Genomic DNA, 25,910 nt, shown 5'->3' on the forward strand with positions numbered 1-25,910 from the left:
GACAGCTGTATGGAAGTCAATGGGAGATGAGACTTCTGATTAAGAAATGCCTCCAGAAAATGAAAGAACATTGACACGTTGTGTGTTCCTCGACTTTGTGCAGGAAAGGCTTCTGTTCCCAGTGTGACTGCAGTCAGGAAATCAGTCGGATCACAACATTATCAGCCCTGACAATCATTTGGAGAAAACAACAGTAGTTAACCTCCTCTCTGAAGTGTGTTCTTTCATATTCTAGTTCTTTGCACTGTGCCGTGAACTCATTATGACAAAGTCTTCCACAGGGGTAGCTGAATATGATTTGAGCTAGCTATTAGCAAGCTAATTGCACAAGAATGGCTGAGAAAGTGCTATAGCCATGTTTGTTGTTTGCATTAATTATGATAATGTGAGGTGTTTCCTTACATGTGAGTGACACAAAAAGTAGTTGGATATGGTTAACGATGACAACGACGTGCAGCGCTCATGGTACACAGGCTCGGAGGTGGATACTTTCAAAATTGAGCTTGTTCTTGCTCGACACTGTCAGTGGCCTTTATTAGGGCTGTATTTCTGGTGTGTATCCTGAATAGCTGTCAGTAATGTATGTTGTACAGATTGTAAAGCCCTCTAACGCAGATGTGTTATTCTGAGCTGTAGAAATAAAGTTGACTTTTGAATTTTTTAATGGAGAACAGTTGCTGAATCATGTTCTTAGGGCAACTTCGCCAGTCACTCTGCTCAAAGTACATGAAGTTAATTTTCTTAAACATAAACCCAGCAAGATAAATATAAATATGGGCTTTTTTCAATACTGTGGACAGTTTCTGTATGCTGAGATGCTCCTATTAAAGACTATTATCACTGTCAACACCTCAGGATCAGTTTTATCTTTAGAAATGAGAACGCACAGAGACGATGTAAACCCGTATGAGGACTTGGACCGGGCCGTTGGGAGGGATTCCTCTGTTGACTCTGAAGTGCCCAGTGTCAGGGGCTTCATCCCAGTCCTCTTCATCTTCCTCAGTCAGTTTATACAGGCAGAATCGTCCCTGCATATGCACATAGTGGATTAGATCAGTGTGAAGATATGTCGTCAATATGCTTGTAGGGTAAAGCTAATCGTCTCACCTTGAATTTGCCAACAAATCTCTCCTCAGTCGCTCCCTCCTCCTCACTGGCTTTCCCTCTGAACAGCTCGTATGTGTTCACCCAGTCATCAAAAGGCCCAAACTCTGCCTCCAGCTCCCTGTTGTACAGCTGTAGAGAGATCGTGAGCGTCATTACATTTCTCTTCCTAACATTTATCAATGCGAAGATATATTGTTGGATTTTAATAATACCACAGATTAGTGACATTTCCTCTAAAGCTGTAACTGCAATTGTAATTTTGTTATAATTGTGGAGGACGTCTGCGATCTTAATCCCATGTATGTAAAGCATCTTTTACTTGATTTAAATGAGCTGCAAATGTGTGTAAAGCAATCAACTCTGAACTATAATAATAATGTGACTGCTGAAGAAGACACGTTTCACTTCTGTAGGTTGATGTTATGCGGAGCCTTGACTTCATATCCAGGAGATAATATCAATAAATACGAGTAAAATACAGACTTTGCTTTCCCATGTGAATGAGCCGCAAGAAACACTGACATGAGGTGTAACTTCTAAATCACATGGCATAATTAAAGAATTCACATACTCAACTCAGATCCTAGTTGTTCTACCAGTTATACAATCATTAGATGGAGTATATTGGAATATACTGGGTTTGTTTAAAACTTTTAACTGATAGGTCATACAGGTTTTTTAACAAATCCACCAAAAATAATTTAAAAAATTCCACGGATAACAGAATCATGTCAGTATTTATGTGAAATTATACATGTTGGTAGAAGAAAAAACAGTCCATCCTTTATAAACACTGATCTGAGCTATATTGATATACTGTACATGCACATTGTCTCACCCAAACAGATAAAACTAATAGGAGAGTGAGCAAGCTGTCAATCAACCACAGACTATACACTGTTACCAACAACACCTTCTAGAGCATTAAGGAACTTCATCTCTGTTGTATTTTCTGTAGTTCATCACAACTGGTCGCTCTTTCATTCTGAACATCTAGTTTGAATGTAACTGTGTCATCAAACTTGTGTGCAGTGTGTGTGAACCGAGTACCTTGAGTGTGGCTAATTTAGTAGGTTGACCAACGTTTGGCTCCAGGGTTCCTTTTCCTTTCTGTTTTTTCTTCTTATCTCCATCCGAGCTGCTGACTGATGAAACAAACCAGACATGTATTCAGTGCTATACGACACAAAGCAGCGTAGCATTGTGATGACACAGCAGTTAACATCAGGAAACAAACTAGAGTCGATCAGTTTTTCAGTGACTTCAGGAACACCATGCTCCAAAGTGTCACTCAGAATCCTCACAGTGATAACATGTCCCTCATCTCCACCAGCATGAACACTTCAGACACTGTCCGCCATGAAGAACTGCACACTAATCCTTCTACGATAAACTCAGGCCAACACATAGTATGCAAAAAAGCAGGAGCTGGAGGTTAACAGCGGTAGCTGCAGGGCAGATCATGCAGTGACAGGACTGACATCCAGTACATCAACAGTGTAACACCCTGAACGAGCTGAACAACACAGCTGCCAATACACAGGGTTGTACCACAGAAACCAGGGAGATACAGTCAGTTCCCAGAGCCTCAGTCAGTAAACAAGTTAGCAAGCAGAACATTTCCCCCAGGAAGTCAGAATGAACAGGGGTCACACATAACTGGAACATGCTGCCCCTGAATGACACAACTCCTTCAGTCCTTACCCAAGGAGTCTATTCCAGCGCTGAGCAAGCTCTGGTACGGCAAAGCTGCAATACACAACCACATGTGTGTGGGTCAGGGGGAAATTATGGAATAACCTGATAACCTGACCAGTTCACTCACCATATCTATAAGAGATCTAAATTTAAACTATCAGTGGTGAAAGTAACATGCGCTTTACAAATGTGTTGCAAAGATTTCACTGATCACAGTCAACTCTTTTTTGTGAAGCTACACACCACAATCAACATCTAGAGTGGAGCGGACCCTGTCATACTTTTTGTGGGTGTTTAAATCTGCAACAACTTTATCAGCCACTTGGTGGCAGCAGAAACAAGATGGGAGCACAGCATTGACTGGTGAAAAACTCACGCTATGATATTTATCACAGTATTAAAAGAAAAAGAAAAAGTTGACCTTAACAATGCCCTTTAATAATAAATGTGATGTGTACAGGATTTATTATTTGTTTACATTTTTTACTTTTTACTTGAGGTCCTTCTGCTGTTCTTCTATAGTAAAATAAAAGTAGCCGGCCATGACCCACGCATGTGTAAAAAGTAGCCATTGGACTATGAAAAATTACAAAACAACACAGCAGCCAGTAGCGATCCCTCCTCCCCATTTCTTTTCATTACTGTTATCTGTGACATAGAGTAGTGTTCGTTCATTAAGTATCAAGTAGCGGAATAATAAGGGAACTGGATACGAATGAAAATTCTCATGTATGTGATTGAAGCTTGGCGCTTGAAGATGGGGACCCCATACAGCCCCTCAGATGTATAGTCTACAAAAGACCTGAGATCCCCACGTTCTTTATACTTTTATTTCAATCTGAAACTTCTCTGTAGCTGCTGAGCAAAAACGTCTGCTGTGGGTGCACAAGCTCAAACGCATGGCGAGGGTGTCATAAATGTCCTTTTACATCAGTTTAGGATCTCGGGGCTTCTGGTGACTTGGATTACACCAGACGAGCTGTATGGAGCTATTTCATGTTTTTTCTGTTGTCCACAGCTACCTCAGCTGTTTATGTGAATGTTGCTTCACTGTTTTGCTGTGAAGCTCCAGAAATGTTTTGTGAACTAAGAAACTTCACCTGACTTTCCATCAGCATGGAGGGAGGAGATAATGACTGATTTTTCATTTCAGGGTTCATTCACACCCCATAGATAGAGAGGCGACCAGTTCACTGATATGGACCTTTGACATCGAATTAAACAAACAACGGCACCTTCAACCAGACTGACGGGTCACAGGGGCACGATGTAACAAGAGAAGAGTTCTTACCTTTTTCAAAGACCTGGGGGAATGGAGAGCCATCCTTCTGCTTGGCCTGGAACACAAACACATGTTCATGTTTCTATTTATAAAAAAAGTTTATCATCTTTGGCAATAAATCTCAACAATCACCGCTACCTCTTTCTCTACAGATGCGTAGTATTTGGACCACCAGTCGATGACACTCTCTGCTGATTCATCGGCGATGGTCCTCCTTCTCCGCTTGGTAGAACGACCACGTGCTGTCTTTGTTCTGCTGTCCTGGATTTAAAATACACACACATGCATGTGATCCATAAGAATATCCATAGGTATTTATGCAGTTATATATGCAGTAATGTTCACCTTTTTCTTCCTGGGTCCTTCCTGCTTTGGTGTGGGCGGGGCTGGAGGTGGGGCTTCATCCTCCACAGTGATGAGGAAGTCCTGATTTGTTAGTGATACAGTCGCACTGGTCTCTCCAGCATGCTGGGACGGTCCTAATAGACGAGAGACAAAGAAAAATCTTGCTCTGGGACAAGAACAAGCCCAAGCCTACAGACCTGCATCAGCATCATCATGTTAATTAAATAAACACATTACCCTCAGTGCTCTGTGGCTCTGGTGTCAGTGCTGGTTCAGGGGTGTATTCCACCTTGGGAGGTTTGTGTATCTGTGCGGGAGCAGGCAGGGCTGGAGGTGGAGTGTATTTGAAGGCCTTGAGGTTGTTGATGATGTGGTTTCCAACCAACGTGCTGCGACCGAAGGCCCGCCAATCAACAACAGTGATACTGAGAGGAGGATGGAGGTGTTCGTTCTCTGGTAACTCCTGAAGGTCAGCAGAGTACAGCTTGTATGTTATATGAATAAATCCCAGGAATCATCCAACAAGTGTCCTCGTTCCAGAGTATACTACATGGCCAAAAGTATGGACACGTGAACACCACACCCGTATGTGATTGCTGAACATCTCATTCCAAACCATGAGCTAAAATTTTGATCTGTATCAGATGTCCACCAGATTTTGGAGCCTAACTGCAGGGATTTGTTCCCATCCAGCCACCAGAGCCCTACTGAGGTCCAACACAAGCTCACAGTTGGTTTTCCAGTTCATCCCAGTGGTGTTGGATGGAGTTTTTGTGAGGTGAGGTTCATCCACACAAAACTGGAAAACAATTGTTATTTATGGAGATGGCTCCGTGCAGAAAAAGGCCTCCCCTTAACTGCTGCCACAAATGTCATAACATGTGGACAGGACTGTCCAGATACATTTGGCCACGAAGTGAAGCAGACCAGCTGGCCTCCCTAGTAAAATCTGCTGTTTTGCACTTATGTTATGATTCACTATAAATGCTGTATCGGTCTTACCAGCTCTATGGCATCCACCAGTGTGCTGAAGTTTGGGTTGGACTTGTACTTCTGTATGACGGAGGATCGCAGTGTTTTACCTGCACACTCTATAAACACCTAGAGACAGAGAGAAGGGACTTATTATTAATTCCATGAGGGTCTACATTAATATTTATGTTTTCCACACTCTCCAGGGCCTCTCTCTCTCTCCTGATGTGTAAATTAACTGGACATTAGGATCCTGTTTCCTAATTAAGATTCTCTGTTGCTCTTTCACAGGTTCTTTCCAGTTTTTCTACATTTACGTTTTTTTTCTTCTTCGTGTAATAGACCTGCAGGTCACATTTAATCTTGCCTACCTGTAAAAACAACCTGTTCTCATTCTGTTTTGGTAGGCATCATAAATATGCAGCGTCCGGTTACACTTTTGAAATAAAGGGACTAAAACTACATGGTTAGGTTAAGGAAAATATGATGGGTTGGCTCAAAACCACTTCATCTACTGGGGAAGGTAAAGCTTTCATTAACGGGCACATATTTTCAGTCATCAGGGAAAAAACCATAAACACATGAAGGTGGGGTGGACTCAAACATGCAGATGATTCACATTCTCTGTACCCTCTGGTGGATCCACAGGTCTCTGGACCCAATCACCATGTTTGTTTCCAACAAAATAGAAATAACAACATGTTTTGTAAATTCTACACATAATTTCTTCATCTGCAGTGAAGGCCAGATGAAATGTTTATTCAGTAACCACATTTTACAATACAGACTCATAAGGAAGCAGACACAGCTTCTTCAAGTCACTTGTGTGTGTGTGTGTGTGTGTGTGTGTGTGTGTGTGTGTTTGTGTACCTGTGGGCGATCGACAGACAGTAACTGAACCTTCTTCAGCTCCCTCAGACCCCAGAATAACACCTGATGAAGACACACACACACAGAGGTTTGTTATAGCGCAGTGTTTGGAGTGTATGACTAGGCCAGAAGTGTTCGTTGGTTACACTGAATTAAACTGCATTCCAATTTTATGACGGTGCTGCTGGGTGAAAACGTTGTACCTCTGACCTTTCAGCTTCTCAAAAGAAAAAAACTTTTTCTCCTGAAATGTCAGTAGAAACATTAAAAAGAAAATGACTTTAGTGTCCTGCTCGCTTCCAGTGTTTTTTCATTGATGTTGCCGTAGTTACAACATTAAACAATTCACAATTTATCCTAGAAAAGGTCTTACAAAATACAAAAAGCCTTATGTCACACACACACACACACACACACACACACACACACACACACACACACACACACACACACACACACACAGGCGGCCATACCTCCAGTCTGTAGGTGCTGAGGACAGGTCTGATGTTGGCAGGAACTGTGTAGGTGCCTCCTTCTTGTTCCTCTAATGGTGGCAGACTCTGCTCTCCAGACTCTGGGATCTACACACAATCATCACAACAACACTTCCTCATTATAAGTGCTTTATTTTACACCCTGTATCATCATGGTGGAAACTGAATGGTACATAAAGTCACTGTGACTGACCTGCAGCAGTTCAAATGCAGCCAGCAGGTCTCCTCCTGACTGGCTGCCACAGTGCAGAGGGCTGTACTGCAGAACTGGAGGCGTGTAGGAGTCAGAGGACAGGCGAACCTCCGGCACCGCCACTGTGGTTCCCAGATACTCTGCCTTACTCTGCACACAGCAGGGGACAGGGTGGCATCAGAGGGAGGAGGTCAGAAGCTAGCAGCAAACTATCTAAAACAGTGATTAACCTACTACTCAATGAATCCATCTGTCTGATTATCTACATCGTATTACCAGTGCGTCGTCGTCGTACACCTCGATAACAATGCGTGGCGGTTCCTGCTGGATGTGTTGCAGATCTCCACCCAGCAGCAGACGGCTCATCAGCAAAGACTGATTCCATGTTGGACTGAGAGTCTGACTGATCACCTGACAGCCACACACACACACACACACACACACACACACACACACACACACACACACACACAGAAACACAAACACAAACAAATCAGACCTGGAAAGCTCAGCTCGGGAGTCAGTCTACATTAATATTGATGTTTTTAACCCAGCAGGCGATAGAGATGATTTAGACGTTTCGGCTGGATAGAATGCCTGTTCACTCAATGATGTGGAACCCACTTCAAGCCAAAAGGATCTTGAAATTGTTGAGATTTTGTTTTTGCCACCGCAGCTTGCAGGATGTATGATATTCCATCATGTTGGCAAAGGTGACAGTGAGGTGTTTTTTTCCTTGACATGGTCTCTGTTTAACCACAATTTAGTCCCAAACTATTTTAGTGTAGTTTTTGTCCACACAGCTTGAGATGGAGAATATCCCATCACATTCGGATTGTCAGTTATAAATACAAGCTTTGTATCATTTCTTTGGCATGGTCTGCCTGTAGCCATGATTTTGCTCTGAACTGGACAGGCTACATTTAACCTGCTTTTAGCCTCATCCAGTGCAAACGAGGCGAACGATAACATAATTGAACATGAATGTATTTCTCCAAAGTCACTGTGAGGTGAAACTAGGTCTCATGAAGTTTTCATGAAATCATAATGGGCAGCAGTTATTTACCTTAATGTAAAATCAGACATTGAGCTTACTGCTGTAAAGCACATGCACTCAGAGTGTTACAGCTTTGACTACTATGGTACAATGTTGTAGAGACACGGTTTATCCTCTAAAATGTGTAAATAGTGGCCAACCAAATTCCTCAGTTGAAAGCCAGTATTGCAGATTCTGGTGAATATGGTCTGAATGTGCACGTTTAATCAACAAATTCAAATAGTCTGACAAGTTTTGAACATCTTTTCACAGGTGACCATGAACTTTTTCAAAATGTCTTTTCAAGTAAAAATGCTCACTGCGAAGGAGTTTGTTTTGCAAGATAGTCGGCTCATACACACACTCCAGTTGTTTAACCAGCAGTGAACTGGGAGGTTACTGAACTACAGAAAGTGATATAGTGAAGTTTAAAATAATCCCCTGAAGTCTTTGAATATATATCAACTTGCAGAAAATAACATTATTACTTTAAAAAGATTTTTTTCAGCGGAAGGAACTCCAGTTGCATTTTTAGTCCATGAAGTAAATCCTCTTTGTTGACTAAGTGCTCAAACAACATGTTCCAACTCTGCTCATCTCTCTGGGACGAAGCTGTTTTAGGACAGAGACTTACTGACAAATGCTCCTCTGCTCTGAACATATACTCTGAACTCTGTGATGTTTTAGGAGGAAAACTGCCTTCATTACTCTCTTATTAGTTGCACAGCTGTGTACAACACCATGAATGAAGTTGAGAAGAAAAGACCTTCATGTTTGTTTATTCATGATTTAAACCTTCAACCTTTGCCGCCTGAAGACACTCGACCATTTACAGAACAAAAACAGGTCAAAGTACCGCCCATCATGTTTGATTGACAGGTGATCTCTGCAGTGAAGAAATGTCACAAGAATCAGCTGTCAGCAACAATGATGGAAACAAAACAACATGACAGAATTTAACCCACTGTCCCTTAAATGACTTCTGTCTATTTGAGTTTACAGAACTCAGCAGAGTCTTCAGTGCAGAAAAAACAAAGTCCAGCATGGAGAGGCTGAGTGAATGTGGTGTGGACTCTTTGGAGGAGAGTGATGGTTTCAGAGACGCTGTAGAAGGACAGAATACCTGCACTGTGATCCAGGTACACTCCAATTCTGGAGGACTGAGGACCAGAGAAAAGTTTGAGGACACTGTTGTAATGAAAGTGAAAACTGTCTGTGTAACAAAATAACATCCAAGATTTGTCATTGTATCCAAATCTACATTCACCTGACTCCCCTGCTCGCCTGATATTCTTGTATGTGACTACTACACCAACTCCTAGCCCTCTCCGCTCCACCTCCCAGTAACAACGTCCAGTCAGACTCTCTCTACTCAGGACCTGAGGCCTGTCAGTGAACCTGTCAGGGTGACTAGGATAACACTGTTGTTGAATCCTAAATGATGCTCTTCTGTTCCCCTTAGATAACAACAGCTTTGTGTTTGCTGTGTTTGGATCCAGTGTGATTTCACGTGAATATTTTAAGAGGTCATCTCTGGTCTTGGGCTCCGGTTGTGACAGTGAAACCTCCACTTCAGTCACTGTCATTGAGACGTTTGTCTGTTTCTGTCTCAGGACGTCCTGTAGTTTGTCTCTGACCTCTGACACAGCTGCTGTCACATCCTCAAAGTAGCTCAGAGGACGGATGTTGATGCTGGATGAGTGTGTAGACTCACTGAGTGCTGACAGTGAGGGGTAGTTGTGTAGAAACTGGTTGTGATCCTGTGTGTGTGAGAGCTTCTTCAGCTCAGCGTCTTTCCTCTTCAGCTCAGTGATCTCCTGCTCCAGCTTCTCCTGAAGCTCTCTGACTCGACTCACTTCAGTTTCCTGCTGGGATCTGACCTGCTGCTTCACATCAGAGCGTCTTTTCTCCATGAGACGGATCAGCTCGGTGAAGATCTTCTCACTGTTCTCCACTGTTTTATCAGCAGAGCGATTGATGGCCTCCACCTCCTGATGAAGCACCTTCACATCTTTCTCACATCTGTCCTGGATGCTCTGCTGGATCCTCACCTCTAGCTCTCTCTGCCTCTCAGTCCTCTCTGCTTCAGCTGACACTGTGTCGTGGCCTTTATGTACCTCCACAGAGCAGAGATAACAGATACACTGCTGATCAGTACGGCAGAACATCTTCATCACCTCATCATGACGAGAGCAGATGTTCTCTTGGAGCTTCTCGGAGGGCTCCACCAGCTTGTGTTTCTTTAATGGAGCTGATTCATAATGAGGCTGGAGGTGTTTCTCACAGTATGAGGCCAGACAGACCAGACAGGACTTTAATGCTTTCAGTTTTCTCCCAGTGCAGACATCACAGGCCACATCTTCAGGTCCAGCATAGCAGAAATCTGCAGGAGCAGCTTGGAGTCCAGTCTTCTTCAGCTCCTCCACTAAAACTGCTAACATGGTGCTTTTCAGCAGCTCAGGCCTTGGTGTGAAGCTCTTCCTGCACTGAGGGCAGCTGTGGATCCCCTTCTCATCCTCTGTGTCCCAGTGATCTTTAATACAGTTCTTGCAGTAGCTGTGTCCACAGGGAATAGTCACCGGATCCTTCAGTAGATCCAAACAGATCGGACAAACAAAAGTGTCCCGGTCCAGCTGAAGTCCTCTCTGCGCCATTTCACCTCTCATTGACTGTCTGAGTTTCACTTCCTCATAACTGAAACTAGTTTGAGCTCTGATCCAAAAAACATGTGTTTGTGTAGTGAATGAAGCCTGTCAGCTCAGTTACACTCATCCTCTAACTGTAGATCTGAAGGGGAGGGGACATGGAAATACACTGACAGAGAGGAGCTGCTGTGTGTGAGAGCAGGAAGAAGAAGGGGGGGGGGGCTTACAAAGCTCTGATTCATTGCAGGACGAGGAGCAGCTCTGTGAGTCTAGACTCAGACTCAGTTAAAACCTGCTCCACATCTGAAAACATTTCAGTTAGTGGTAAAATCCTTACTTACTTATATGTAAAACAATTACTCTCAGATCATTTTAATACCAGATATTCAAAGACAGAAGAAAATAAATAATTTGTACTGTATTGTGACATTTTGATGTTTTCTGCTTTAAAGACAAAATAATTAGTTAAAGTGTTTTTTCACCTGAGGCCATGGTAACCAGAGTGGTGCTGTGAGACTTGTGTTGTAATGTGCACATGTGCATTGGATCATATTGTTCTTTATGTTACAATTGATTTTAAAATCAGGGCTGCCAACTCAAGTGTGATTCGGTATCTGTGAAGTCGGTACATTTTATGAGTAGACATAAAGTTGTGGCACTGTCACTCCTGTCTGCCTGCACTGTGGTGCAGAGGAGAGGGAGAGACACTGCTGTCTCTGTTTGTGCTGTCAGTGTGTGTGCTGTCAGTGTCCTCTTTTTGTGCCATTATCTGTTAGAAATCTGTTTTCACTGGAAGAAAATGTGGCGTGAGACCAGGTGAAAAGTGTTCATTGTGTCAATTAACTGGTCTTCAATCTAGTGTATCGCCGAACGAAGCAGAAGTCAAACCCATGCAAACACACATACTCACATTGGTGGTCTGGCTGTGTGACAGATAGGTGACTCGAGCAAACGGGTCAGACAGGCCTGAGTTGTCTGCAGCAATCAGACCACGAGCCTGATACATGTGGCACCTCAGCTGGAACTGATGCTGCTCTGGAGACACAAACACACACAAACACACACACACACACACACACACACACACACTAACATGTAGTTTACTTTAAAACATTATTTTCACTTATCATTAGTGGTATCCAGTGTAACATGACTTATTTGAAACCTAATATAACAGTGATGTCATGGATTTGAATGTAAACCAGTTCCTTTCCTATAAACTGTATCATGCAGACATCTACATGACAGGAGTAAATGCTCAAAACAGTTTTGAGTCTTAGCTGTAGAACTTGTTTGACAGTGTTTGATTGTGGTCAAAAAGAAGCCAAAAACACAAAGTAAATGCACTGTGTGGGTTTCAAGGACAAAAATAACCACAGAAATGGGAAAATATAAAAATGTCTCTCTCACCTGCGCTGAGCAGGTACTTTGGAGGGCTGCTGGCGTCGGCGCCCCCTGTGGCCGGACTGAATCCTGCAGGTATGTCATCCAGCATGTGGCTGGAGTCTGAGCAGGTTCCATACCACAGATACACATCCAGATTCGCTTGGACTGACAAGCCTGCAACACGCTTCCCTGGAGGCTGCACGCATACAAACACACACCAGCATTAGTTTGTCTCTGCCAGCCTTCCTACGATAATAATAACAACAATAATAATACTTCAGTCATAGTTGTGTATGTGTGTTTACCTTTAGAAACAGAGTTATTATCTTGCCACAGTGGATTCCTCGGGCCTCTCGGGTGCTAGAGTACAGCAGGTCTCTGGTTCGGACACGAGCGTATGCAACACGCTTGTTGTTGCTCAGCAACCACACAAAGAGGTCAGGCACAGTGTGCTGGGGCTGCAGTGTGTGAAGGCGTGCCAAGTGAATAAGAAAAGTTATGATGTACAAGGAACACTCAAACGACAAGATGTACATAAAAAAGACACGTGTGCACGGGCACATGCACGCGCACACACAGGTTGAGTTCCCTACCTCCTCCACAAGAAAGTGTAGTTTGTGTGTGAGTTTTGTTGCATCCTGCAGCATTTCTTTCACACCACCAGCTTTTCTCTTCCTCTCTCCCAAGGACTGGGCCTCTCCTATCATACTCTCCTGCAACACACACGCACACACACACACACACACACACACACACACACACTAGTTGTGCTGATGCATGATTCACGCACATAATTCATCTTTCTCCAAAAAATGTCCCATTGGACTGAAAGCACATTTCTCTGACAGTGTGTTATCTCAAATACAAAGCTGGCTGCTCTACAGGCCTGCTGTTTCTGTAATACAGAGTTAATTAGCCTTAATATCTGTGCTGAGTTACGGTTAGGGTTAGCAGGCAGTCACTGAACTAACACTGCAGGGAGACAGTGTATTTTTTGGAGGAGTGGGGATTTGTTGTCAGGATAACGAGCTGTTGGACAAATGGGCTTTTGTTTTACTGGGACATTTTTTTGATTGGGGTTTGGAATAGGGCAATGGATCATCAGTAAACACTGTTTGAAGCTAGAAAGGTGGCAGGGTCCACCACATATAAACAAAGTAGAACAGTATGAAATTGAGCCTGTTTTAATGTAAAAATTAAACCAATTAGTGAGAGCCTTTTTCCACCAGAGAAACATGACTCTGATTCAGTCCCTGACTTCTTGACTTCCCCACAAACGATGTGGACTGAACATTTTATGGAAACAGACCAGTGTTGATTCTTTCCAGTTAACATAACCTTCACTGCTGTTGAGGTGTGTCGACAAAACAACCGCACTGGAGAATCTCTTGTAGCATCAAAATGTTTCACTCTCAGTCTTAAGGCCTTAAAGATCCTGTGCACAGTAAATGTTGTGTGTGTGTGTGTTTTCCCACCAGTTCCTGTTTACACATGGTGAGGCGTTTCTTGTCCAGCTGTGTCAGGTAGCTCGACTTTAGCTCTGCTTTCAGCTTGGCCTCTGCTGCTGCTATGAAACTCCTGCAGAAAAACACAACAAGCTCATGGTGAAAAGAAGCAGCTGGTGTCAGCATGCCTGTCTACACTCTACCCTGAAAAACAGCAGTGTTATGCTGGAATTGCGCATCATAACGTACAGCACGACTGTTAAATTATAATTCAGCAGATTTCACCCATCAGCACCACTGGAACAGTAAATAGGGTCATCTTCCATTATCAGGCTGTATCATGGTGTAATTAAACACTCCACAGTGACTGTGTTGACACTCTAATTCACTATATGATATAGAGCCACCATATGAAGGTTTGCCCTGTCTTTCTAATGAATATGAGAGGCTGTCCAATTATTAATGCTGCAGTGATCTTACCGTCACTTTATGATAGAGAGTGATGATCCTAGCAGGTTAAATGGCTTACAGTAAAGAAGTTTGATGTGTGGATTACTGAGGCTTCTTTCAGGTTACAGGTCTCAGGGAGAGCGACTGCATATGTGACAAAAGTAGCATGAAGCCTTTTGTGTTCACAGAGGAAGCTGCAAGCAATCTGATAAACTGCCTCCATGGAGTCACTCAGTGGCTGCGTTGCATTGTGGGTAATGTAGGCTCCAGGTTTTAAAAAGGTTCATACCTTAACATATGTATATAATTCTAACAGGACTTAATCAGACACTGCCCTGAGATTCCACACAGTCAAGTGCTGTTGAACATTTTCATAAATAAAACTTTTTTCTTGGACCAATTCCTTTTTTAAACCTGCTGTAATCGTTGTTTTAGCTAACTTCCTGTCTGTCATGGGACTGGAAAAACACTCTATACCAGTGGTTACTGTTGGAATACAGAGCTATTTAACGCTTATTTTAATAAGAATATAACACTGACAGCAGCTTTAATGAAGCTGAGATGTTTTCTCAGTTGTGACAAAATAACTAAATACTTCTTTACATCGGAGCAATGAGAAGCTTGCTGTGAACAATAATCATGTATGTACAACATGCATCTTTAATAAGCCATACTGCAAGGAAACACTTCTCTATAAAAGATCATGTTTACATACAAACAGCATAAAGCTTTCTCGTCTTTGTAGCTAATTAGATTTGATTGTCTGAATACCTGGCATCCATACAGAATTCTCTGAGGACTGTTTTGAGCGCATGCTCCGCCCCTGGATCTGACTTCCTGTGTAGCTCAGCCGCACTGGCTACACCCTCCTCCTAATAGACAAGAAATATACAGTGTATTTAAATTCCTTGCGAGGATGTCGGTGGAAACTGTTCATAGAGTTAACAGGTTTTTGAAAGACAGAAATGACTTAGAATCAGGTGAGTCACTGTAATGTTATAAATTACTATAGAATAACTACATTCAAACAAAATGTGATCATGGCATCTGTGTGTGTGTGTGTGTGTGTGTGTACATACAAAAAGAACAGCTATATTCTCCAGCATGTTAGAGTTGAACAGTCGGTACGTTCTGTCCTCCCAGTGACTCAGCACATTAACACATGGCTTCTGCTTCTCCAGGGGCAGATACATGTAGTACCTGAATGTGCACACATTAACACACAGTTATCTACACAATGAACTGGGAGACTGTCGAAAACAATGAAGAGCAATGTACTGTAAACAAGAAACTCTCTACACAGGAACTGAGGACGCTGATTTTATCACTGAAAAGGAACAACACCACTTCACTTTGTTTTTGTTTGTTTCTGGGAACAATTAAATGCAAAAGGCTCAAGATTCAATGATATTACGTAGCCTGGATGATTTTAAGTTGAATGTTATGCACCTTTTCTCAAATCAGTACATTCAGGGGTTTGCATTACTTGGTGTGGTATTATAGTGTCCAATTTCCATTCTCATGTTGGTAAACTTATATTATTGTATGAAACTGACACTACTGATTCATTTTGCTGACTTGTGTCAAAGACACACATTTCTCAGCTCATCAATAACATACTCAAGCAACTGACTCCCAAAAAATTCTCCAAAATAAAGTGTCATTCAGTGTGTCTGCAATTTAACTTGTAGCCACTCGAGGCGTCACCATTTTGATTCCATATCAGAAATCGATCCAAATGAGCATTCAACTTCGATCACCCTTTATTGATTTGTTTGTAAAGAGTTTCCTCGAGACAGATTTGAGAAACTGAACTGGAATTTTTGTTGAATATTAATTGAACTTGTCTAACCCTAACCTGCAAAAAGCCACCAGGATAAACTCAAACTGTTGTTGTAAAATAACTCCATCTTTTTAAAGAAGAATTTGAAAATGTAAATGACAATTGTCAGGACATAAAACCAATGATCTGTTGATCTCTGCACATCCAGATGTGATCTGATAATGATATGATGGTCAGTGCTGACGAACAATTTTTAAATTGAAAATCAAATCGAATCGTGGAACAACAACATGACTCAACCTGTTTCCTTCAACAAGGATCGGTTTCTCTGGAGCCGTGGTGGACTTGGTGGCGGTCAAGGTGGTGTCCTGAGGGTCTCTGGGCAGGAGGGGGGATGACGGGGAGGTAGGGGAGGAGCCCAAAATGTCACTGTTGTCTGGGATGTCCAGAGCTCTTCTCCTCCGACTGACAGCAGGACTGGGGGCAGGGATACCTACAGACTCCAAGACATTACCGAAGTTACCTGAGGGAGGAAAGAAGTAGAAGAGGTTTCTGTATGTGTCACCAGCCACATAAAGACTGAACAGTACAAGACAAGGACAGGACTGGAGGACGGGTGGAACTACACTGGAAAAAAAAACAGTGCCATCAATTGTCATTGTTTTAGGGATTCAACTATACCGTGATTTTGTGTTTGGTTTCAGTAATAAATACATTCAGCACTACAACACTTTGATGACAATGACAACACAAACTACTCAAAAATAACTTGAGAGCTACATCGAAACATTTTGAACTGAACATTATGAGCTCATCAAAACACAGTGTTTATTATATGTCTATTGTAATAAATGTGTGAAGCTTTTCTATTAAAAACAAACATTGTAAAGACAAGGGGAGAAAAAAGTGGGTTAAGCAGCTCACCCAGGGAGAACTCAAAGCTGATTGGCTTGTCTCCGATCTTCCTGTCGATCATGGTGGCATCAAACAACGCCCCAAACAGCAGGAAGCTCTCCTTGTTGTCTGCATCCAGCTGGACACAGAAACATGGACATGAATTCATTCATCTGTTTGACAAAACTTTCCATGTCATTATATATGGCCCTCCACTGCACACCACACCTGGTGTATGCAATCCTCCATTTCAGAAAGCTGAAACCATTTATTCTAACTTGGTGTATTATAGCTCAGGGGAACCCAGCATGAGAGAGACTTGGCAATGTTATTGTCAGCATATTTGGCATATTCACAACAATTTGTTTTGTTGTTGCAGTCATGAATGAAAAAACCCTCAACTTGTTTGTTGCAGATGTCTCGTTCTCCGCAGCAAAGGCTAACAGGTATTGTAGTGTTTATTGTCATTTGCCAGACCAATCTCACCAAAAAATGGGTGTTTGTCAGACACACATTTCAAATATTTAGAACCAGTTGAAGTAAAATTATAATATTATTAAATGTTTATATGTTGGCGAACATTGTTATTATTCAAAGAAAGTGCTGTCTTCCTACCCCAGGAGGAGATTCCACTGGCAGGACCTCTGGTGCCACAGCCTTTCCTTTGTCATCATCAGCAGCTCCACCTGCAGCTCCTCCCGCTCCTCCTGCAGGAGTCTTGCCGTCCTTCCCTCCGGCTTTTCCTGCTTTAGCGTCCTTCACAGGCTTCACTATCCTGATGAGTTTGGACTCTCCCCCCGTCCCTCCTGATAAGATCTCCACCGCCAGCTCCATGTACACCCGACCCCTGACACCAGCAAGAAATTGACAGCTTATTGTTGGTAATTGTAATTGTTGCTTCATTATTAATCTAGTGATTTTTCTCATTGTAAAAATATTTGAATAATCATCATCTTTGAACACTGACCTGTAGGACACTCCCTCTCCGATGCCCTCATTAAGCTCCCCTGTGTCATCACCTAATGAAAAGTTTCGGGCAGAGCCGTACAGGTTAATCCAGGCAGGACCGAAGGTTGGTAGAAACCCTGAAAACAGAAGAAGAGAATGAGATGGAGAGAGAATACGTAAACATTAGTCACCATGAGACAATCAGAAATTCACTCTTCCCACCTGGATTATGACTCCTGTGTGTCCTTACCTCTGTCACCATCCTGTTCATTGGAGATGCGTCTCAAGTCAAAGTAATGGGTTCCAATGGCAACATCATTCATGCTTCCCTCATCCCAGACCTATGACGAGAGAGAGGGCAGAATCCTGTGACATTATTTATCATGTAATTGTGTATTTGAATTGTGTAAATCATGGTGAAATTTGGAGAAAGTCACTTCCTCCTCCCACGTTCATACCTGGATCTTCAGTCTCTGACACAGAGGAGGAAACATCTCTGTGAAAACAATCTGCTCGTTCCACACTGGGTCTGCTGTGGATTTCTGAGTGGACGTGCGACCCTGAGAAACAAGGTTAGGTCGTTAAATGAAGATAAGCACAGAAATGTCAGACAGGTTGGATCAGCATGTTTTACTATATATCTTCACACATTACAGCTATGGCTGAAAATGTCAACAGAAAAAAACTAATTAAACAGATCTCCACAATGCAAATCAAGCACCAGTTTTGTACCTGGAAGTGGGTGTTGTTGCTAACGTCACAGTGATTCTAGTCTATCATGTGGAACCAGAGGCCATGTCACCCCCAACCAGGCCCTGGAGGGCACCACTCAGCTTTGCTTCCAAACTGCCATGGTGGCCACTCGCAGTATTGCAGTAAAAAAAATTCCCCTGCGGCCCAAAAAGCATTTTCCCCATAAACCGCCATTATAGAAGAGACATCTGTAAAACTGTTGACAGGACACCAAGAACTGCAAACAAGGTCGATTATGACTCTATTAGGAATTGTTGATCCATGGAGGTTTAATATTTGTAAAACTTCCCTGAAGCTGAGAAGAGTGATTTAAAAATCTGTGACATCATCACAATGTAAAGTCTATGGGCCGAGAGGGAACTGGTGGGCGGGGCCAGCAGGGGAAACTCTACTGTGCATATTCAATGGGTTGCATAACCAGGAAGTAAACCCTGAAGCTAGAAAACGTTTTTGGCATATGCGCTAGGCGAGTACTTCTCATTGGTTTGAATGGGTGCCATCTTTCCATCTGGGATCTAGTTCTTTTGTATAAATCTGACCCAACCAAAAAAATCTAAATTCGAAAACCTGCCAAACCATTACCTGCCAATCTAAAATAATTCAGAGATTTTAATTATTTTGTTAGCTAATGCATGTAATGTATACCAGGTAACGTTTTAAAAATAACATTTATGACATTATCATTTTCACAACATGTTACAAAACCTGTAACTGTCAGTCAACAGTGATAGCACCTTCATAACCCTTCCACAAATTTTAATGACTGATACATCAGCAACCATGTTAAGTTGAATGCAAGATTTCAACAAATGTGTCTGAAATTAGTGAAACTTAGAATTTGAAATTTGTCGTGTTCGTAATGTTTTAAACCTGTTCCTTAATAATAATAATTATACCAAAAACACAGCTGCTGCTTTCCTCATAAGAATTGGACAACTGGTCATAAACCTGTACAATAGCTGCTGTTAGTTTTTAAATGAGCATGTATTAAAATGTCAGCTGCTAGTAGTAGAGATTCAACCCACCACTTGTTTGAAGAAGCTGACCACTACATATGGGTCTATGAGTGCTGTGTTGTCTCCTATGAAGGCCTTGGTGACATTGGCCATGATGCTGGAGTTGTTCCGTGGAAGGCCTTCAGCTTGATACACCTTCACACAGAAACGAGCCCAGGGCCGCTCAGAGGGAAAACCTTCTGGTATCAACAGGCTCCTGAGGAGAGGGACATCACAGTATATTTCAGCCCAAGACTGCTTCATAAAATCTTAAACAACCAGGTCTATCATCATTTACCCAAGAGACATATTACAGCGGGAGTCTAAATCTCTGCTGATTCCTCCAAGAGACTGCAGTGTTCATTCAGTTCAACTTACAATTATCAGATATTTCATGTGCAGACTTATTATGATAGGGTCATCAATATATCTAGGACCCATCCTCTGGGGACAATATGTTTTCACAAAGATGTTTTATGTGCTTCTGGGGTTGATTGGTCAAATGTTAAATAGAGCTTCATCTGCATATAAAGAAATGCAGTGACGGTTAAGAGGAAAAGAGAGGTCAAATGAGATCTCTCAGTGGACAATATTTAATACTGACTTATATTAAATGTTTATTACATCTTATTATATAACGTACATCTCTTTAACTTTTAATTGCATATATTTTAACCCAACACACAAAATGTTTTGAACCATCTAGAAAGGAACCGCCAGACCTTCCAAAGGGCAGGACCTTTCAAAAAATACTTCACAAGTGATTTTTTTTTTCTTTCTACAATTTTATAGGTTTTACAATTAAAGCACACAGTTTCTAAGGTGCTGATGATGTATGTCAGATCATACCTTATACGATCACATTACACCTCTCCGATATCGTTCCTGTTTCTGTAACTGGTCAAATAATGCAGAAATACTGCAAAACATCACTGGTACCATCTACAGAGCATGAGTGACATCAGTGAAGTGAGATGTCTGCACAGAGCCCAAAGATACTAAAAGACAACACCCATCCAGCCACAGTCTCTTCACCCTGCTGCCACCTGACAAAAGATACAGAAGTATCTGCTGCCATACCACAAGACTACAGAGCAGCTTGTTTCCTCAGGCTGTGAGACTCCTGAACTCATCTTCCATGCTCCACTTTATAAAATAGTTTGGTTTTGTCTGTGTGTAGCATACGGGGACTTAAACTCACATTTTGTTCTACAACCTTGGTGTTTTAAAAAACTTTGAAATGAACCTTTGAAAGAGCATTTAGAAGAAGACAGACAGGTATCATACTTGTCTATCTGCTCCTCAGCATCACTGGCTTTTGGTCCTGGCTGCATGGCATCACCCTTCGCTGAGACGCTGATGTCACATTTGACATAACCTTTGACCCCAGTGCTAATGTCACCGGGATTGGTCAGCATTGCCCACTTATTGATGAACTGGTGACCTAAGGGAGTGAGAAAGAGACAGAAGGGTGTATATAGAGTGTATATGCCGAATATGCCCTTATGTTTGGCACTTGGCCAACCTGCTCTAGTAGATTAGTAGTAGATTGGACTGTCCTAGTAGCTTCTGCACCACACTTATAGTTTATGTAGCTTGTGCTTATGATTATTTTTTCTATATACAGTGATGGAACTTGGTTTAAACTTCTGATCACTTTAAAGCAGGAATCTGATTTCACAGACTGAAAGCACTGTGCAGCTACCTTCTCTAGGTAAATGAAGAAACATGTCAGAAAGAGATAAGCTACCTGGCTGTTTGTAGACTGTCCACACATCCAGCTTAAAGGACCCGACACAGAAACTCCTCAGCATTTTAGAGTGCATCACCTGAATATTCACAAGGAGACAAAGGCCAAGCTTGACTCAGGCAACCTAAAGCTACAAGACCATGGAAGCAAACAATAAACAATTATTGCAAAATTACATTTTTAACTATATGTAAAGAGAACTGCTCACCGTCAGCTTGATGACTTTGTCGAAGAAGACCTCTTTGTGGGCAAAGAAGTCAAACACAAAATACTGACGGAAAGAAAAGAGGGAGAGAATAATGACGCGTGGGTTCTTCAAACTGACAGTGATACTGAGACGCAGATGATTCAAATGAATTTATTCTGACCTCATTGTAAAAAGGAGCATTGGTTCCTTCTTTGACTGACGTCTGTTTCTTCTCATCTCCGATCTCAATAACCACACTGGGGTCGATGTTTTCTCCCACCAGCTGCCTGGCCTCTGTGATGTTAATGGCAATCTGTGAGACAGACGAAACATTATTGGACAAACCATATCACTGCACACATGACAAGGATGTTGTCAGGATTTATTCCCAGTAAAGACTGCATATATACATACATGGGTCTCATATTGCAAAGAACATCTTTCTTAGTATTATAATGTAGTGCATATCTATCAAAAAATTGTTCATTTCTTTCATCAGCTCTGTCTGACATAACTGTGTGCTTTTTTTGTGCTTATGCATTAACATAATCAGTTGCATTATGTTTAATTACCTCCACCGAGGAGGTTATGTTTTCTCCTGTTGGTTGGTTTGTCAGCAGGATTACACAAAAACTACTGAACAGATTTCCAGGCAACATGGATGTAGGATGGGTCTCGGCTCAGAATACTGTAGACCCAATTAGCTTTTGGTGCGGTTACAGGAATTTTATCTCTCTTTCTTTAACACTGCGATATAGGATGTTTTTCAACATATTGTTAATTTTTCAGGGAACACCTGATTTTTATCTTGATGATTAATATAAGGGGGCCATATTCATAAAGCTTCCTAGTACTAGGAGTTGCACCTAGTGACAAAATTCTAAGACTATTCTTAGAATTATGAAGTTTTCTAAGAATTTTCCTTAAAATTTAGACTAGATCCTTGTAAAGAAAAAAGTTATTCACAAAGCATCTTAGCCCTTCAGAAAGCTCCTCAGGGGAAAATCTGTTCGGAGTAGGGGGGAGGACTTTAAAGAACCTGAGGTGTTTTTTGAGAAAGAGGAGAAAATGGTGGAAAGACAAAGAGGAAGAAGAAATATTTTCCAAACACTGAATGACTGTGAGTTAATGAAACACTACAGTTAGGTTGTGCAGGGAGAATGTTCTGATCTCAGTAGAGATGTGGTCACGTCTCTAACACAATAACGCTATAACAACACTGAGATATTAGGCAACTGTAGGCGACTTTAATGTTAAAATTAAAAACTGTCAGACATACAGTAGCAGTTCATGATATATGTTTTCTTTAAGACAGTTACAAACTGACCCCGTTGTCTTATATAACACTCTGCACTCATTTAGTAACAGTTTTAATTAAAGTCTTAATGGAGATATTCTATGATTAGGCCTGTCAATTTCACTGTCCATTTCCTGACGATTATCACTAAAAGTGTATTTTTATTTCTAGCTTTTAAAGGAATGTGTCACATCTAGCAACAGGGTCGACCCCGCATCCTCAGTAAGATAAAAGTTTCTGTCTCTTCCGGCTCAGAGTTGCTCTAACAAGTTTCCTAAATCACTCCTAAGCTAGGGCTCCTTGCTAGACGTTTTTAGGCTAAGTAAGGAGCTCTCTGAAAGGATTCTCAGAATGTTTATGACTACGACCCCAGGTGTATTAAGGTGGCTGGTATCTACAAGTGAGTACAATTAGGTGAGCCAAATAAAAATTAGGATCTAGTGCAGCGGTCTCAAACTGCCGGTCCCCCTCTCCCTCCATCCAGGGAAAAACAGCAGTCATTTTTGCATTTGTAGTCAGCAGATCAATTTTAAATATATCAGAGTAGTTTTATTTAATCTGTGGGAGTAATGGACAAGATGGTGCTGTTGGATGAAGAGCTGCAGGCGACAGGCTGCACACCTCCAACCTCTCAGTCAGGTAATCCTTTTCCCTCATTAACTTTGTCAGGTTACCTGTTATCACTGAGTTTAAATCCGACATATTGCCCAATAGGTGCTTTTGCTTTTGGATTTGACAACAAATCCTCCACCATCGTCTTGTCAGTCAGTTTTCCTAACTCTCCACGCTAAAAGTGGCATGTGACTCCCGTTACTCTGTGCTGTGACTTTCATGTTGGCCCGCTACAAGTTATTAAAATTTTTTATATTATATATATAAAATATTTGCACTGTTAAAACCTCATGTACATACAGATGTTTCCTTCTGTTTGCATTTCAAGTGCTGCCAGGTGTCCGGCAAGAAATAAAGTACAAATGTATTTCATTTGTTAGTTCAGTGCGAGGATTTAAGTTATTTAAGTTATTTAAGAGTAGGGAAAAAAGATCTGCCCTAACTGTTAAAAACTGATCATGAACTGATTTGTTCAAACTACTGTTTGCATTTTTTTATTATTATGTTAATAATGGAAATACAAATGAGAATTTCAGCAATATTGCGCTTTCTTGTAGTACTTGAACGCTGTAGTGGCTCTCCTACGAGATGACGATTCCAGCAGTGGCCTCAAGCTAATTTGAGTTTGAGACCCCTGATCTAGTGGATTTAAACATGTTTTATTGGATACTCTTCTGAGTGCTCTTCTATTTGTTCCTGTTTTCTCCTATTATTTATGTATTTTTCTCCTCAGATTATTACTCTAACTCCATGTTCCCTTGAGAATTGCTTAAGTTTAATCTTACATTTGAACTAATATATATCTCATACAGTGAATAACTGTGTGCTCTATGTGTAATTACCTGGAAGCTCTGTGGTTTCCCTTCACTGTCCTGGATGCGAGTTTTCAGCTTGGCCCTGTGAAAATGTCAATGTACAGGTCAGTGTCTCAGTCTGATTATTCACAGAGTCACAGAAACATGTAAGAGTTACTCATGATCTGTAAACGGTAAAGTGTCAGTCAGAGTGGTCATCATTTAGTGCTTTATATGTTAAGGCCCAGTGTTTTCCCTTGTTTTCCCTCCACTTCCCTGTTTCTCCCAAGGATCTAAAAATGAAGGAAGGGTCATTATGTAAATCTTGCTTTGGTGCCAGACTGTGGTGTCAGCTGTATTGGAGTCAATGGGAGATGATGGAGAAACACACTAAGACCAACATATCTACACCGTGTGACTCCTGATAAAGAAATGCCTCCAGAAAATGAAAGAACACACCTCAGAGAGAATGTTAACACCTGATTTTATCCCGCCAAATGACTGACAGGGCTAATAATATTGCAATCAAACGGGTCGGTCCGACCAAATATCGCTGATGAAACTGCAATCGCACTGTGAACAGGAGCCTTTCCTACACAAATTCAAGGAACAAACAATGTGTCAATAAAAAGAATCAGTGGTGTAATGACCCTTCTTTCTTATTAGTTCCTTAGTTTCTCCCGGGCTCCTGCTTGTATCCGTGCTGTGGCTGTGGTCTCCCTTCCCCACTCCACCTCTGCTCACCTGCAGATCATTAACTGCCCCAGTCTACACTCCTGCCTCCCATCAGCTCATCGTGTCTTCCACTACATCATCCTCAGCTTTACTTCCACACTCCTAGCTGCCTTGCTGGCTAGTCTGTGTAGTTAGTGAGACTCACTGTGTTTTGTTGTACCTGTGTTTAATGTATTCTTTCACGTGCTTCAGGATCCCCTCATCTGCCTGTTTGTCTGCCAGCTATCTCTGCCTGCTTACATCCCTGGTACCTAATTAAGCTGTTAAACTGAGTCATTCTCTGTATCTGCATGAGGGTCCTGGCTGCTACACTTTGACGTTCTAAGACACAGCTGACAGGTAGTGTGTGTAAGTCAGACCTCTTATTGTTTGGTATTATTCTGGTTCTGACTGCAGAGCTTCCAGGTTGATCGTCAGGGTTTTCTCCCTCCAGCAGGACAGACACATCAGAGGGCCCCTCCGCCTCACTGTCTGCACACACACACACACACATACACACACACACACACACACACACACACACACACACACACACACACACACACACACACACACACACACACACACACACACACACACAGTTTACAGGACCATCTTAATATGAATTTAAAAAAGTTTCAAAGGACCCCCCCATAAACAGGGACAAGAACATCCTGTGATGGTACTCTGTGTTGTCCTTTAAAACCTAAATTACCCATAATTACTGACACTGTGTACACCAGTATTCAACAGGTGACTGTTTGACAAGGGCTTGTCTCACCAACCACAGCTGGTGAGACAAGCCCCTGTCTTGGCAGAAAAAAAATACTCTATTGTGCACTGTAAATACAACCAAGATGGTATGTGTGTGTGTGTTAGTGTGTGTGTGTGTTTTCAGGCCTCACCCACAGCTCCCTTGTTTGCCAGGACCAGGTCAGTGTTGACTTTCTTCTTCTTCTTCTTCACTTTCAGGCCAAACATGATCTTGGCCTTTCTGCTCACAGAAGAGAGAGACTTTGAACAGCTCAGATCTTTGTGTCAACCTAATTTGTTACAAATTACTTTTACATGTAGCTTATTACAGCAGGATTATTACAGGCTGAAGGCCACACTGATAGAGAGAAAGCCCCAACAACAACAGGTGAAGATGGCTGCAGAAGGGGGTTGGTGGTTCTTAACCAGGAAGGATAACAAGCTGCATCTAATGTCAGACAGTCATTGAATTATGCCATATAATGACTATCAGAGATAATTTAGCCC

General features: G+C 41.9%; 2 protein-coding genes across 2 annotated transcripts in view; both read right to left on the bottom strand.

Annotated features, from left to right (window-relative positions):
- Positions 1–25,910, bottom strand: part of fer1l6 (fer-1 like family member 6) — a 37,796-nt gene that overhangs the window by 6,590 nt on the left and 5,296 nt on the right. The window contains exons 2-35 of the mRNA XM_073473355.1: positions 25,556–25,647; positions 25,031–25,142; positions 23,985–24,039; positions 21,415–21,546; positions 21,255–21,317; positions 21,047–21,125; positions 20,584–20,740; positions 19,327–19,513; positions 18,007–18,108; positions 17,799–17,889; positions 17,568–17,685; positions 17,216–17,447; positions 16,631–16,739; positions 16,007–16,229; positions 15,003–15,123; positions 14,695–14,795; positions 13,504–13,606; positions 12,622–12,741; positions 12,334–12,486; positions 12,053–12,224; positions 11,553–11,677; positions 7,238–7,372; positions 6,962–7,111; positions 6,748–6,855; positions 6,275–6,337; positions 5,435–5,533; positions 4,670–4,895; positions 4,433–4,566; positions 4,226–4,348; positions 4,097–4,142; positions 2,812–2,856; positions 2,158–2,252; positions 1,108–1,236; positions 888–1,028 (exon numbers count right to left, since the gene is read on the bottom strand). Coding sequence (XP_073329456.1) covers positions 888–1,028; positions 1,108–1,236; positions 2,158–2,252; positions 2,812–2,856; positions 4,097–4,142; positions 4,226–4,348; positions 4,433–4,566; positions 4,670–4,895; positions 5,435–5,533; positions 6,275–6,337; positions 6,748–6,855; positions 6,962–7,111; positions 7,238–7,372; positions 11,553–11,677; positions 12,053–12,224; positions 12,334–12,486; positions 12,622–12,741; positions 13,504–13,606; positions 14,695–14,795; positions 15,003–15,123; positions 16,007–16,229; positions 16,631–16,739; positions 17,216–17,447; positions 17,568–17,685; positions 17,799–17,889; positions 18,007–18,108; positions 19,327–19,513; positions 20,584–20,740; positions 21,047–21,125; positions 21,255–21,317; positions 21,415–21,546; positions 23,985–24,039; positions 25,031–25,142; positions 25,556–25,647 — 4,141 coding nt within the window. The remainder of the gene's footprint in view (positions 1–887; positions 1,029–1,107; positions 1,237–2,157; positions 2,253–2,811; positions 2,857–4,096; positions 4,143–4,225; positions 4,349–4,432; positions 4,567–4,669; positions 4,896–5,434; positions 5,534–6,274; positions 6,338–6,747; positions 6,856–6,961; positions 7,112–7,237; positions 7,373–11,552; positions 11,678–12,052; positions 12,225–12,333; positions 12,487–12,621; positions 12,742–13,503; positions 13,607–14,694; positions 14,796–15,002; positions 15,124–16,006; positions 16,230–16,630; positions 16,740–17,215; positions 17,448–17,567; positions 17,686–17,798; positions 17,890–18,006; positions 18,109–19,326; positions 19,514–20,583; positions 20,741–21,046; positions 21,126–21,254; positions 21,318–21,414; positions 21,547–23,984; positions 24,040–25,030; positions 25,143–25,555; positions 25,648–25,910) is intronic.
- On the bottom strand, positions 8,764–10,651 carry LOC141002157 (tripartite motif-containing protein 16-like). Its single transcript, XM_073473356.1, has one exon. The coding sequence runs from the start codon at positions 10,649–10,651 to the stop codon at positions 8,984–8,986; it is 1,668 nt and encodes a 555-aa protein (XP_073329457.1). The 3' UTR covers positions 8,764–8,983.

Source organism: Pagrus major, chromosome 9, assembly GCF_040436345.1.
Source record: "Pagrus major chromosome 9, Pma_NU_1.0".
Taxonomy (NCBI): domain Eukaryota; kingdom Metazoa; phylum Chordata; class Actinopteri; order Spariformes; family Sparidae; genus Pagrus; species Pagrus major.

What these genes read in the sequence shown, in the direction of transcription:
- LOC141002157 (XM_073473356.1), bottom strand. Translation starts at nt 10,651, where the DNA reads ATGGCGCAGAGAGGACTTCAGCTGGACCGGGACACTTTTGTTTGTCCG.